The following is a 16,685-nucleotide window of genomic DNA, read 5'->3' as shown; positions in this document are numbered from 1 at the left end:
AATGTGAATACTTATTACTATAAAATTCTATGGTTTTGAATTCGAAGAATTTTTTTAAGGCATTCTCTGAATCATTTCGATCTTGGAAGCCGCTTTTTTCAGATCCTTGAAGAAATAGTTTGAATGGTAAATGCGGAATTTATATATACATATACGAGGGTCGTTTGAAAAGTCCGTGCAAAGTCAGAGAGATAGCACCACTGGCGCGTATCGAGGTTATGTTTAGTTAGTAGCATCTCTTGGAAGAAAACACACCAAGTTTCAGCCAGATCGGTCTATTTCTTTGTGTTTGGCATTCGTTTGAATCGAGGAAGTCGAGTAATTTTCAAAAAAAAACGAAAAAGAATTTCGTGTGTTGATTAAACACTACTTTATGAAAGGCAAAACGCCTCAGGAGACTAAAGAGAAGCTTGATAAACATTATGGTGACTCTGCACCTTCGATTAGAACAGTTTATAAGTGGTTTCAAAATTTTCGGAGTGGCCATATGGGCACAAGTGACGCTGAACGTTCTGGACGCCCTGTTGAGGTTACTACTCCAGAAATCATTGATAAAATCCATGATATGGTGATGGATGACAGAAGAGTGAAGGTGCGTGAGATTGCTAGTGCTGTGGGCATCTCGAATGAACGGGTACATAATATTTTGCATCAACATTTGGACATGACAAAGCTATCCGCAAGATGGGTGCCGCGATTGCTCACGCTTGACCAAAAACGAAATCGTGTGAAGTGTTGCAAGGATGGTTTGCAGCTGTTCCAGAAGAATCCGCAGGACTTTAAGCGTCGTTTCGTCACTGTGGATGAAACATGGCTACATCACTACACTCCTGAGACCAAAGAACAATCTAAACAATGGGTTACCAAGGGGGAATCTGCGCCAAAAATAGGCGAAGACCGTTCCTTCGGCCGGAAAGATTATGGCGACTGTCTTTTGGGATTCGCAAGGAATAATCCTCATCGACTATCTGGAAAAGGGTAAAACTATTACATGTGCATATTATTCATCGTTATTGGACCGTTTGAAAACCGAGCTGCAAGAAAAACGCCCACAATTGGCCCACAAAAAAAGTCCTTTTCCATCACGACAACGCACCAGCTCACACCTCAGCAGTTGTGGTCGCAAAATTAATGGAAATAGGGTTCCAACTCGTTTCACATCCCCCCTATTCTCCAGACTTGGCTCCCTCGGACTACTATTTGTTCCACAATATGAAGAAATGGCTGGCGGGAAAAAGATTTTATTCAAACGAGGAGGTGATTGCAGAAACGAATGGCTATTTTTCAGACTTGGACAAATCCTATTATTCGGAAGGGATCAACAAACTAGAGCAGCGTTGGACGAAGTGTATAAGCCTAAAAGGAGACTATGTTGAAAAATAAAAAAGGTTTACCCCCAAAAATTAAGTAGTTTTTATTTTTGCACGGACTTTTCAAACGACCCTCGTATATCTATAATTTTTTTTGATTACTGAGATTTTTGTCGCTGGTTGTTTAGACTAAACATTTTTTATGCGCTTCGCAATCTGATCAAGAAAGGTTTATTTTTGCGGAATAAGCAATGGGAACCTTTAACGTACGTACAAAATGCCGTTTTCTGTTTCAATTACTTAATAATAATAATAAAACCATTACAGATTTTTGTAAATATTTTGAAGTTTAACATCTGGTTAGATGACACCATCTGATCCAGCAATAATGATTGTACTTACTCCGTCATTGCGGAATTGTCATTTTGCTTTTATTCGAAACTTTTCCTCGACAAAATTCCATTAAGGGCACTTCTCGGATGAAAGCTTGCTGGACTTCCTCCAAAGGGCCATCTTAGTGTGACGTATTATCTAATAAATATTACAAAACTGAAATTCGAGTAAAATATTCTAATTTAAAAAAAAAACTATTAAAACCTCTACTTTACTGAATAAATTTTTAGTTTTAAGCGATTTTTGCTAATTGTTTCCTTTAAAGTGAACTTGTACAATAATGGTGCCATCTTTTTTTAGTAAAAATTTGTAAGTTTCAAGAAAATTTAATCATAAACTGAGGTAAGAGTAAGTCGTTTGAGTGTTTCACTCTAGATTTTTTATTCTCTCGAAAAATTATGGGTTACTCGAGAGGTTTACTGTGAGCAAAACATCACAAAAGCCAATCTTACTGATCAGTACATCTTAAAAGAAAATTTGATTTTAAGATAGCTCAGTAAAGGGTCTCTTAACTCCCACTAAAGCTTAAATTTATTTTCATCTTAAATCTCTAATTTCATAATCATTTCTAAAAATTACGTTAGTGGTGGAAACAAAATGGTGCTTCTATCGGTAAGAAATCATTTAACTTCTGGTATTTTATTTTATCTATTAAAAGAAAGAGAATAAATTCTCTCTATTATAATTAAACTTATTTGTTAATGCCTAATTCCTTTACAGCTGACCCTCTCTTTAATTGATAAAAAAAAAAAAAAAAAAAAATGGAGTTAAAAGAGAAGCTCTGAGATAAATTACTTGAGACCCACTTTGGATGTTGCTGTGTTCTTTCGTATTATTTTTTTCTTATTACAGATATCTCTGTTATTACGTTCGTTCATGACCGTAACGAATTACTTTTGGTCCGTTTGTAGAACTAGCGATATAGTGATATGAAAGTGCATCCAGCAAGTACTGCACTTTCATATTGTTAATTATTCGTTACATTTTTAATAACAGTAACAACTTTTTATATTGGGATGAACGTTATCATAACTAATTCGAATGTTATTCAATGCTTAACAATCCCAGTAGCAGAGAACAGATTAATATTTTTTTAACAGCGTTTATAAAGTTACAATATTGAAGTTCACCACACTTTACTATTCTGTCCTTAAATGTGGGCACGGCATTACTCTGGTTATCTGTAAAAAGTTCATCTAATGTTTTATAAATTGCTCCTTTATCTGATTCTTACCTTTAATTATTTAAATATACCACAAATCATTCCAATAAGCCCAAGTTCCAAGGGTAACCTCCAATCGTAAACCCTCTTTCATAAAATTTCTGAAAAATTTAAACTTCTGCTCTAATAATTAATTGCACTCCGACTTTTTTTAATTAAGGAGCATTAGCCTTGTTTGCGTAATAACCTTAGCTCAGGATAGTATATTTAAAGGTATGAATTATCAGTTTACATAAAGAGCAATACATTTTCATGTCAGGGCTTTAAGGAATATTTTTCTTTTGTGAAAAGCAAATTTTGAAAATTTAACCAAAATTAACGAACTCCCATAAGTTACAATGAGGGAAGGTGAAGCATGTATATAATCGAGATAAATAAATTTGCATACCACAGTTTATGTATTTTTGAAAGGTAGTCCTTGATCCGATGGTCTTGACTTCCATGGAACTAGTTTAAAAAGAAGCCAATTGGCTCGTATTTTTACAACCAAAATCAATAAACGTGCCATTATAAACCTTGAATCAAAATCTGACCCGACTAGTAATCTTGGCTACTCTACTACGTTGACAGTATTTGTGAAATAATTAAGCGAGTCAATCAAAACTGTTGCTGTTAGTAAGTAACCAAATGCACTAATTCAGAAATTATCAATAAATTTTAACGAGCGATGAAACATTTACAAAAATTATATGAACACTATGAATTATGAACTAATTTTTCATATTGATATTTCATGAATAGTATTTTCTTTTGCAGAAAACTTAAGAATCACCTTTTCTTTAAATATCAATTTTTACTACAGGGAATAAATAAAATTATTTAAGTAAAATATTATTTTTAAACTAATTGGTTATTCATAATATATTAACACCGAATCTTTTAAAAATTAAAACATTTCGCATTTAAAATGCAATAGAACTCAAAGTCCGCCAGAATAGTTTAAATTGCCCCCTTATAAGAAGAAAGTATATCTCTTTGAGATGCAGCTATACGTGCCAAGCTAACTCTGAGGATATATATCAGGATTACTTTTTGCTTAATGATCTTGATGGCAAAGTTTTCAAATTATTTAATGATATCGTAACTCCTCGGCTCTTTCTCACTTCCCTAATCATAAATAAAATCTCAGCAAAATTATTAACATGATTTAAGTCAGAAAGAAATAAAGCTAATTTAAACTTGTTAAACCTCTTGCAAGATTACCAGTTAAAATTATCAGGTATGGATTTTCTAAGACCTTGCTGTCTCAAAAAAAGTTCCAAATTCTTGCTTAAGAACTTACATATTCTATACCAAACTTTACCTAAAACCCTAATCTTAAAATTTTCACTGAAATCGTTATGGCCTCTAACGTAAAGTACACCTCAACATATTAGTTCTTCAAAATTAAAATTACTTTTTTTCCAGTATTTTATAATTTACTTTCTTCGGTGCATCAATATCCCAGTTATTCCTCGCCCGGTTATGTTACTCCTGTACAAACTCCCATCTCGTAAAAGATATTGGTTGAAATAGATCGTATGAATTGCAGCGATTGTTGGCCTTTTGGCTCACTCCTCCTTTACCTGTCTATGGAGTTGAAATCACAAAACTTTTTTTTTGATCACATTTCCTCTTAAGGTGCTAGACAATTACGTACGTACAGTGTAAAGGAGTACCCCGATTGACAATGTTAAGTTTGCAATAGATATTCGCTGACTAAATCTCCTGTCTCCAAAACGCAGATGTAAGCTTTGAAGATTTAAATCTCCCTTTTTTGTTTGACTTAGCCTTTTCAGCGAGATTCCAATCTACTTTTTTATTTTAAATATATGAACAAAATTGCTCGATAATGTAGAACAGTCATCCGTTCAACATACTTCTTGTTTTACTTAATTCTGTCCGGTATCCATTTTTAATCCATCTTTATGAGAGTTCATCTGGTGTACAGAATTTTTATTTTCACTTTCCAAGTTTTTGTATCGGCAGGTTTATGGAGGCAAAAAATTTTACCATTCTCTGCAAAAACCTGAAAAATCGAACCAATCACTGAATATGGTTGAAAATCCAAACCAGTCATAATTAAAGAAGAACAAGCAAGCTTTGACGGTTGAAATCAACAATTCTTTGACTTCCAGCAATACCCTAAAACTTTTATCCTATTTAAGATCAAGATATATGCTCAAAGCATTTCCAAGCATTAATTGAATTATTATTATTTTTTTAACCAAACACTTACAATTGACTGATCCAACTTCACGTCCTTAGAAGACCTACAATTGGCCATGAAGAAGTAGGCTCAGCGTAGAAATTTTATTTTTTAAAGCCCAATATTTTTATTATTCCTTCCATTAAGAAGACAAAGGAGAAGTGTAATGAACCTATCGGATGTCATTACATCCGATATTGTCTTCATTAAGACAATCTTACATGCAGGGTAGTAGTTTTGCTACTACATGAATTTAACATTTCCACAGGTAAACTGTGCTTCATCATACGTAATTGCAATGTATTTGTTAAGTCTACAGCAAAACCTTGTTTTGAAGAGCATACTCAAGCTTCCGATTCACAAACATTGACTACACGTCAATGTTACGTCTGTTATTTCACAATTGATGAGAAAAATAACATGGAAACCAAGAAAATAAAAGACAGAACCTCAAAATTAGTTTATCTTCTAAAATTTTTTTTTTTTAATTCTCAAAAAAACGTTAAATCGGAATGGAAGAACAAATGCAAACAAATACATTATTAGGATAGTTGGAGGAAAAGTTAGGTTTCACTTAAAATAAAAATAATTCAATTTAAAATATGTACAAAGCTTATAACAAGTACAAAACCGTTAAAAAATGCTATTTTTTTTTTTTAAATACAATTTCAACGTTAACCTCTAAGTTTGAATGTACATCAATAACAACTTATGTTCCTTAAGAATATAACGCATTCAGAATATAACACTAATTTCCTACATTAATACCTAACACTGTAAAAAGTACAGCTTTTCAAACAAAACGCATTACATTTTTGAGTGTACAGTTCTGAAAGCAACCGACCCATTATAAGCTACAAACAATTTTAGTTGTATATTATATAGGCATAAACAAAAAAAACGTATTACTTCAGTTCATTGCTTATAAAATTTATGATGTAATAGCAGTATACTTATAATACTTATAAACTAAGTACATTTCAAATGTAGTCAAAACGCTAATGTGGTTATATTAATGCTGCCATATTCAAATTGTACGATCAAATCATTTACCAATAACGTAACACAATTTGCTTTCGAAGTTACTGCAACAAAAATAACAGTAAAACAACGAATTATTAATAAATTCATTGCATCAAAGGTCATCAATATTTTAAAACTAAGTTTAATGCTAAAGGCAAAATGTATCTTTTTAATTTAATATAGACTTCAATCGGTTTAAATTTAATCTAATCGGTTCAAAGTGTGAGAGTTTACTCAGTTGGATGTGTTTCTCAAGCACTGTGTTCTAAAACAATTAAGTGTAAGATGGTGTTATAATAAAATGTAAAGAACTAGAGTTGCCGAGGCTAACACTGGAACAGTGTGTTGTAAAAAAATCAATTCACAGGACAACAAAATAACCGTGCACAGAAAAAAGCTTGTATATAGGATACTTAAAGAATTACAATTAAAAACAGGTACTTTAAAAAATATAAAGAAAATTACCATTTTATTATACCGACTTTTGTCAACCTCTCTCAATATTAAGTTCTCCTATTAGTAACGGAGATTTGTCTCCAGCGAGCATGCATCCAATTTCATACACTTTTCCACAAGGTGTATCCAAATTATATTCACTGCAAACCGTATTAGTTAAATTTTAGAATATTTTATCATTAAAAGTAAAGAATATAAAACAGATTTTTTATCTAAAGAAAATAATAAAATGTGCAAATCTCAGAATCGAATGAATTAGTTCCTATGATTGGTATTACTTCATAACGGATGTTATATCAATTTATTTTATATTTACCTTTTTTTAAAAATTATTATTAATTAAAATGCTAACCTTGTCGTCCAAGCACAGCAGTTTTCTCCTTTGGCGGAAACTTCTACGTCTGGTTCATTAACTTCCAAGCACACACTTCTAAAATTTCAAGATTTTTTTCATTAGCTAGGAAGAAACATGGTTGAGGTATTCATATAAAAAGAATACATACCGGTCTGTATTATTTTCTTCTATGGCCACAATTATAAATAATTTTGGGTGGGTATTAACCAATAAAGGTTTCGTTGTTATCCTGAAGACTAATCTACCACCTTTCTTAGTAGGAAAATCGCAAACAAACAAACTGAAAATTAAATCACCATCAAAACCTATCACTTCGATTAAAATCAGATTCAACTAGCAATAATCGCACTTCAGGATTAGATTTGAGTTAGTTAATTAGTTTTAGTTAATTTAGTTCAGTTAAGGGAATATTAAATTCAAAAAAGAATTTACAAAAGATACGTAGGTATATGTATATGTTTTCTTAAGTGTTTTCTTAAAATAACTAGCGAAGAAAGCAGTGAATGAAGGTAATCACTGAACACAATACATATTAAAATGATTTAAAAAAGACAAATTTTCTATGTATCCTTAAGTTCCTACTTTTTTTTACTTAAATCTCATTTGTTTAGGCCAACCTAACTTTTCTTTAGAGACGAGAAGTAAGGAATGAATTAAACTGGCCGAAAATTTGGAAGAATTATCATGTTTTACATCTTTGCAATGAAAAGATTCTTTAACAAAAAAACATTCTACTGAATCGTGACGCAGAATTTAAGTGTAATTGACGAAACATTCCAAGCTACAATTAAAAAATAATTTCTAATAAATTAATCTCAGGAACTATTAAAAAGCATAAATGCACATTTCTAACATTTTAAACAGCGAAGCACATTAAAGTTAGTGCTGTATGAAATCCTACAATACTGTATCTTCAGAGAATAGACCTTATAAAATGGATCATTATAATTATAAATCACATCAATATCATTAGTAAAGGCGCGCTTCTTTTATTTTTCAGGAAATTTTTTTTTAAAGAATTTAGATATTTCTTTTGGCATTTCAGTAGTGGACTTGATCGGTAATGAGTATTCGCTTATATTTAGAATAAGTTGATAAATACACTCAACAAAATTACTGTTTTGGAGCAAACCTAGAGACAGACGAACCCCAATACAGTAAACCACAGTACAAGCAATTTTCTTAGTTTTGAGAACAGTAGACCTGACCTCCGATTTATTAAAATGAAATAAATTCATATTCATTCAAATTGATAAAAATGCTAGCATGCATATAAATGTGAACATTTGTGTATTTGCTTATTCATGTATTATTGTAGATGAGTTAAAGAGTTACCGGTCTATATGTTGTGAATTTTCAGAATCTGTTTTGCAATTCTGCACCAACAATGAACCTCCACCATTGAATCCATCATTATCGTTATAGGACAAACAACTATTAATAGTACCATGCGAACCAATCAGACCACTAATTTGATAATCTTGCTTACTCAAATCGTACCAAGGTCCTTCTTTTTCTAACTGTAAAAAATATAAATAATAATAATAATGTAAGTATGCAATGTAAAAATGTAATTTTAAATGTGGTAAGGTGAGGGTGCAAAAACAATGGTGGTGTGAACCGCTGAGTCGGCATTTCGAATATCTGAAGCTACCATCTAGCCTTGATTGGTTGAATGTGTGCAGCTATTACGGAATTACGATCTGGTTAGTACTGGCTTATGATGTCCAGTGAGTAGTTTTAGCCCAGTTTACTAAATAGGGAAGAGGGAAGGTGGTAGTATTTTTGATACAGAGGTGGTTGGTTATAGACCCATCAGTAGCGTGAAATAGTATCAGATGTTGACTAAGGCAACTGGGAAAGTGTTAAATTGTAGAGATAGATTGTTTGAATATTTTTCTTATATTATTAGTGCGATTGTTATTTAGTTAAACTTGACCATTAAATAGTTAAGTGGGTATCAGATTTCAAAGAGATTTTGGATTATTACTTAAGTGAAAATTGCATGGGATTAATTGAACATTTAAAGTACTTTGTAGGAAATAATTTTGTTGTAACTTTTAATGTAGGAAATATTTGAACCTTATCGTTTTTCTTTTATATTTTTTATAATTTGTAATTCATATCAAATCCACAATTAGTACATTAGTGACTGTTGAGATTCTTTCGGCCAACCTTACAATAATTTCTAGGATTAATGAAACTGTAATATAATTTTTTGTTTAATCACATACAAATGATTATGTTTATTTCATGTCAAACAGACACGGGGCTTTATAAAATGGATCAAAGTAAAGTAAGTAATTGCCTATTTTTTTCAGGCGTGCTTTACCAATTAGGTTTCGTGGACAGAGGCGACTAGCAAACATACTTTTTTGTAAATTTCTTTTATTAACCATTAAATAAAATCCAAGACCTAAGACCGGGAATCGAACCCAGTACAATACATATTAGCTTTACAGGTCTCGCCGCCTCTAACCGCTCGGCGCCTTTATAAAATGGATCATTTTAATTATAAATCACATCAATATCACTAGTAAAGGCGCGCTTCAGATCTTTTAAGCTGAAATGAATGACCCTTCGGTTACTCTTTATCTAGTTAGCTTCTACTCAGAAGGATGAAATACTTAATTTAAACCTAGTCATGACAGATATGCACAATTAATTTCAAGGGTTATACTCTAAGTTCTAGTGATTGTATGAATTAGGAGCAAAAATAAATTTCAATTTCAACAGTTTTTACACAGCAGAAGACTTCAATTTTCATCTCTCGCTAAATTGCAGATCATAATATTCAAACCTTCAAAAATTGAAAAAGCTTGGCAAAAATTATCAAACTTTAGCTCTGTTATTATAATAAGCTTTCTTTTGTAAAAGTGTTGCATAAAAATTATTTATTTTTTTATTTGTTATAAATTGTAATAAAACGTACTTTTCCGTTTACGAAAAATTTCTTGCCTCTTCCCAAGCAGAATGTAGTCCTGAACGGTAAGTAGGAGGGTCCATATACATACAGATGATCACGAAGATAATCCCAAAATTTATAATCTCTGGATAAAAACTCTTCACCAGGAAGACAACATTCGTGTACCCACCCTGGTGCAAACAGGGCGACTGACAGCCCCCAGTTTCTTATAGCTTCAACAGCCTAAATGTGCAACATAAGATTTCTATTTTAAGACAATGAAAATGTAAACCAAACATTGGGGAAAATGAGGTAATCATAATTATGAGAAAAATTAATTTATTTAGACAAGAACTGGCAGCGAGACGCTGAATTAATTCCTGAAAGTAAAATGCATTCATGTTAAAAAAAACATGATCCCAAACCTCAATTGTGCCGAAGCCTCCTCCACCCCTACAACCTCTCCCAAAAACGTCAACTCCAACAAATACATCTTTTTTCCGTGATCCAGCATTCACAAGCGTGACTTCCAAATGTTTATCAGTCCAAGCATAATTGAGAAAAATTCCATCAGTTAATTCAAAGAACTTCCTAATCATAGATTCATATAAACATTTGTTAATCACATTATCAAATATAATCAATTTTGTTAATTCATACTATTTCACGAAGGACAAGCTTCCTTTTACAATTTAAAAGAGTATATAAATATATATTTTCAATAATACATAAATAAATAAAAAACTTTTATACTACCTGTTCAATTGATTTAAAGCATTCTGATAAAACACTGAACCCATTGGATAAATTACTGAATCATACCAAATGACCATGTTTTCAAAATTGCTGGATTTTAAATGCACTCTAAGAATACTAATGAAATCACAAAATAATTTCACTTTGCTTGGCGGTATACTGTTTTCAACATTAAGTAAGTATCCATCAAAACCATAATATTGAGAGATTTTGGCTAAAGAGTTGGCAAATTTAGAAATCAGTAGTTTATCACTCAATAGTTTGCTCCAAATTGCCTCACCTCTAGCTCCTTCAGTAATTATTGTACCTACAAATTTCAATATCAACTATTTGAGAGAAATATTAGTTAGATAAAAGAACAGAAAACGATTTATACAATTGAAGCACTCAATTTAAGAGGGCATAATCAAAAATCACAAGTATATTAATAAAAAATCAATTTTATTACCTAGAACCATAACTCCGTTCTTGTGAGCAGCATTGATCCATCCCAATGGTGGAATAGTAACCAAATGGTGACTAAAATACACAAATATATCGATACAAGACCATCGGAAAAACTCGAATCCATCATTTTTTTCATTTCCCTTTACATCTCTGAAACATAGATGAAAAAACGAATCAATTGCAGAATTGTATATAATCAACACAAATAACAGAGGCCACAAACTTGTCATTTAAGTATCCACCAGCCATATCATGGCAGTACAATGTTTTAGGAGCTTCTTGTTTAGGTAATTTACTACACGGTGTTACAAGAGACCGGCACTGTTTCAATCCTTTGAAACATTGTTTGCTACGTTCTGTTTTCTTTATAACATGTACCGCCCAGTTTGGTTGAGTAGGTGGCTCCCAGCAGAGTACAGCATCTATTATTCCGATGGGCTGACATAGCTCACTTGTGTTAGGATCATTAAAAGACACATTCATAACTTAGCTGAAAATTAAGAAACGAAAAATCTATTTAAGAAAAAATCAAAGTAATAAATTTAAAGACCAGGCTAAGAAACGTACTGAACGATAAGATAACGATAAGAACTTGACTCGTGGCACTTGCAATAATTTTTCTAATTATGTAATAAGAAAAGTTAATGACTAGATGAAGTAAATTTATTAACTTACGACTGAAGAAACCTTGATAAAATCCTGAAATCTAATGATAATTTTAAATACAAAATTTTTAATGTTTACATTTCATTTCTCAAAAACAACTTCATCGTAATCAATTGGAAGGTTACTGTTATCACTAGAAGCAGCAGCATATGACAATTTGGTTGTGCTGCATTCTAGTGTAGGTATTTCCAACTACAGCCAATATATTTGTACTTAATTTAACTTAAAATTTCTCCTCGAAATGCCATCAAAACAGGATATCTTTAGTACTCTTATATACTCTTAAGTACTCTGTATAAGTCGAGTGAATGCCAAGGAGATTCCAAAATATTGCGAAATTCAACATAACTGAAAAAAATGGACCTGAATTGCAGTAAAGATTAAAACAGCGGGGCGGGACCTGAGCCCCATGGCACCGCACCAAAACAGGCTTATTGTGCCATCTCCCTTTGGATCTAGTAGACGAAACCTCCCCTCCTAAAGAGGTTGAGGTCTTTCCCTATTAGTTCTTTTTACGCTACTATCTCCTTAGGCCCAAAGATCCAAAGGTTTCAGAGCGCAATCACTCGATTGCAATGTATTCGAACAACAAGTAAGATGCCGTTTCCTCCTCTTCCAGACACAATCTGCACAACGGATTCGAGCTAATAAGCCCCACCTTGCGCAGTTGTTTCCTGAACCTACCCTGCCCTGTGAATAGGTCTGTGATCAGATCTGATTTCTGCCCAAGCACAAGTCTTTTTGGCTCTTTCTTTACACAACCAAGACATCATAGTCTTGCTGTCTTTGACCCTAGAACACTTCACCAATTTCTTTTCACGTTCTCTCCAGATCCGCTGCACTCTTGGTGATTCCTAGGCAGCAGGGGCACTGCTAAAGATCCTCGTAATCAACTGACAGGCCAGTCTCTGCCGATACTTGATGGCCGCCTGTTGTTCAGTCTTCCTTCATCACACTACCTTACCGTAGGTGATAAAAGGAATGGCTGTTCGTGTGTAGAGTCAGTTTTGTCAAAAATTCTAAGATTTTTGTAGCTCTCTATGTCCTTTCTCGTCTAGTAAAGAGACCAGAATAGTCTTAGAAGGGTTATCAGTAAGATCTACCCTTCTAACCCAATTTTCTATGATCTTGGGCGCTTCCAGTTTAAGCTCAGCAACGATTATCTCGTGCCTGGCCCTGACTACCATAGAAATGACAACTGCGTAGCCCAGGCCTGAGAACCCGCAAAGGTCTAGCATCTCCAGTTAGTCGTCTGCGACCATGCACTACAGGAGCGGAGATAGGACCCCCCTGAGGGCATCCCCTGGCAGTCGTTATTTCCATCGTGAGGTGGGGGATTAACGGTCACCTGTGGCAGATCTCCTCTACCACAGGAAGGCTATATTACAATGGGGTTACGACCGGTGCCCCAAGGTGATCGTTACCGCACATATATTTTACTACCCTGTACGCATTCAGCCTCGACACGAGTCCTCATCTCAGTTTGGGTAGGGTGAATTGTAGAAAGTTATCACTTTTACTTACAATAATTTGGACTTATTCACTCTTAGCATGAATACAAATTTTAATCATTATTAATCAATTAGATGTAAATTTCTAAAGACTAAAGATCTAAAGAGCAGAACATTCTCTGATAGAAAACGCCGTAAACACAAATTCGATCCACATTTTTGCTTAGTTTTCTTAATTATTTATTTTTATTTACCTTCTATGAGAAGTGTTGTATTGATGTCATTTTTTTTTTTTTGTAAATAACTTTATTTTTGATAGTTTATTGCGAGATTAACTTCTGATTAATAAATAAAAAATAAATAAAAATATAAATTAAAAATAAATAAAATAAAGTGACTTTTTTCAAGAATTTTTCTAGAAATTATTGAATTATCTTTTAGAAAACAAATTGTTTTCAGAATAGTCATTAATAGTGAAAATTAATTCTCGAATAATGTAAATAATTTTCTGAAAAGAATGAGTCTTATTTACACTAGTTAATAATGGGAAACTTATCAAGTAATAATTTTACTTGCACTTTTTGAAACATTCTTTCTCTAAAAATAGTGATCGACGAATGAATTCTAGCCTAAAAGCTGTTCCCATGCGGAGGATTACACAAAAAATGAAATTTCCACTCATATAAAGTAAAAAAGCTACCAGATTTTATAAATATACATATACTGTATCCTTAAATACACATATAAAAATTTATCATTTACGATAAATGAAAAAACATTATCATTCATTGTAATTTTAAATTGCAAAGGATATAAAATAGCGTACTAATCATGTAGTAGAAATTTGATTCACGACATTCTTAGCCGGCAGAAAAAAGATGCCACTTCATTTTGAGCGGATAATGTATTTCCTGAATGCAGCAAGCCATGAAAAATCCAAATCCTTTAAAAACACCTTTAATCCCTAGGTTCATAGATGAAAACTGTGAAAAAGTAAATTCTGTTTTTAAAAAACTTGTCCTTGCCAATTTTATTTGACTGCTTGAGTAGTTTCTATTTCAGTTGTTTAGTAACAAATTTAGTTTGAATTACCGGATCAATCATATGTAAATTTTTTCCTAAAATGTATTTTGCACTTTCAGCGCATTTTTTTTGTTGTTTTCATAAAGAAGTCATTGGAATATACATTACTGAGCACACAAGGCTTTTATGCTCCGAAATTTCCTATTGCTGCTCGTAAAACGACCAGAAAGTAGTAAATTTAGAATGTTTCGTGTTTTTGGTGACAACTTTTAAAACGAAAATTTTATTTCCTCCGCTCACATGATGCAATTAAAGAGGACATACATCCCGCATCAAAATTGAGCAAACACTCTCTCAATGTACAAAAATATTGTAAAAAGAATATAACTTTAGAACATACTGAATGATTGCCACTTAGCACCTTACAAAAACTCTACCTCAGAGTAGTTAAAATACTCTGTTGTGCAACTAAGTTAAGCGCGTGTAAGCAAATTCCTCCCAGGAATTATACAACCTATGAAAATATTATAAATTCAATTTATTAAAATAACCTTTGGATTCTGTAATTTTTAATCATTTTTTTACAAACTCCGCAAGAGCTATGAGCGGCATTAACTAAGATAATGAAGCGAACAAATTAAAAAAAAAATAGGTATGATTTATAAAAATTTTTTCATATCACACAAAAAACTTTATTCCCAAATTTTTTATTAAATATTCACTAATGAATTTCCATATATATATATTTTTGTTCTATGGAACTAATGTTGCTTTTTTATCCAAAACTGAGATTACACCATTCAGTTACGCACACAAAAAAAAATCAATTTTTTTGATGAATTTTTTTTATAAATAACGTTTGTTGGAAGACACAAGTGGAACTAAAAAATATTTGTTGCTACAGTTTACAATTCTTTTCTATTTTGTACCTTGAAAAAAGTAATTAAATAAATAAATAAATAATAATAATTTGTAGCAATTTTTGTCTGCAATGCCGCTTGATATTTTCAGACATTTTATTATTATTTCTTTATTTATTTTTTTTTAAAGTTTTGCGTTTATATTTAATGACGTTCTGGGTCACAATATACCCTCTGAGTGGTGTAAGCTTTCTGTCCAACTCTCGAAGGATCTAATCTAATGTTAAATAAAGCTTTTTATTCTTTACTTTGAAAATCAAAATTGTTTTTCCAGCCATTTTTTGTGGAATTTGACGTGGCCAGATTTAAGTGTTCTGGAATTTTCAGCTCACAATGAATCAAAATTTATTTGGCAATATATTATGGATATTTTAAGTTTAAAAGCAGGAAGGAATGTAAGAAATATATTTAAGAAAATTACTACTATGTAGCAAAAGTGGGACTTTTGACAGGTTCAGGATAAGACAGGTAGAAAGTAAGATAGACGAAAATGGTAGCAGAAAATATTGAAGACTAAAGATTTGGGGCGTGAATTACTCATCTTTACAAAGTAATCTGAAAGAAAAAGGTCAAATTTTTGTAGTGTAGCTTTTTTTTTTTTTTTTAAAAAAAAAAAACCTACCTCAGAAGATTACAGTTTGAATAGCAGAACATTCTCTGATAGAAAACGCCGTATGAACATCGAACTCTTCTGCAGTAAAAGTAAGCAATTCAATATCCAGTTAATCATCATCATAATAAAAAGACAAGCAATAACCGCAAGAATCAAACTGTATACATGAAAATATTCACTACCCTACATTAGCTTTACGTACTACATTAAAACCTAAGTACCTTTGGTGGGGTTTCCTGGTTGTATCTTTTCCAAGAGAAGGCGGTGTTTACTGCCTAGAATATGATCATCGGCATAGTTTCACCAATGGGTAAATTTTCAGATTTTAGTCAAATTTGTTCTACTCCATTGGGACTCTGTGCGATAAAATCCAATGGTTCATTTGTCAGTAGCTAGTTAAACTTTCAACCCTGGTTTACTATCAACGAGCCCTAGTTAATTGAAAGGGAGGCATTTGAATTAATATTTTTTTGTGGGATGATTTTAGAGTTGTATAAGGGTTTAATATATTAGTAAAGTTCTTTTACAAAAACCAGGCATTCATATTCCAGCACACAGTTTCTCTGAAAGAAGTTTTTGTATGTTTGACCAGGACTACTATCACTGTCGGGATTCATGAACAACAGTCAAAACTAAAACACTTATAACAAATGAATAACAAAAAATCATGAAGTGTACATTGTAACACAATAGAATTTTTCGCTTTCGTCATTTCAAGTTATCTTTGAAACCCATTAACATTAAAGTATGATGCCAAGCGAAATACAGCTGTCCGTGTACATGCATTCAAGGTGAAAAAAAAATTGTGTCATGTTATTTCTACTAATTAATCTATAGTCAAGCTCTTAGTAAGAGATATTTTTGTTAATACCTTTTAAATCTGGTCACTTCATTTTTTAAGTCAGTTATTGTTAAGATCACAAATGGGAGCATACATAGCCTTTAATGGAAAAATAC

At 32.2% G+C, this 16,685-nt stretch overlaps 1 protein-coding gene across 1 annotated transcript; it reads right to left on the bottom strand.

Annotated features, from left to right (window-relative positions):
• Positions 1-5,569: 5,569 nt before the first annotated feature.
• Positions 5,570-11,890, bottom strand: ENGase (cytosolic endo-beta-N-acetylglucosaminidase). The gene is made up of 11 exons (XM_074118448.1): positions 11,731-11,890; positions 11,279-11,545; positions 11,057-11,205; positions 10,609-10,915; positions 10,278-10,443; positions 9,880-10,095; positions 8,283-8,467; positions 7,096-7,227; positions 6,945-7,022; positions 6,602-6,732; positions 5,570-6,198 (listed from the first exon to the last, which is right to left on the bottom strand). The coding sequence occupies exons 2-10, from the start codon at positions 11,536-11,538 to the stop codon at positions 6,624-6,626; spliced, it is 1,602 nt and encodes a 533-aa protein (XP_073974549.1). The 5' UTR covers positions 11,539-11,545; positions 11,731-11,890; the 3' UTR covers positions 5,570-6,198; positions 6,602-6,623.
• Positions 11,891-16,685: the final 4,795 nt, after the last annotated feature.

The sequence above is a fragment of the Rhodnius prolixus genome, unplaced genomic scaffold (assembly GCF_049639745.1).
Source record: "Rhodnius prolixus isolate KJV_2025 unplaced genomic scaffold, Rpr scaffold_2, whole genome shotgun sequence".
NCBI classification, from domain to species: domain Eukaryota; kingdom Metazoa; phylum Arthropoda; class Insecta; order Hemiptera; family Reduviidae; genus Rhodnius; species Rhodnius prolixus.
Note: the sequence above shows the minus strand (reverse complement) of the source record. Positions and strands in the feature narration are given on the sequence as shown.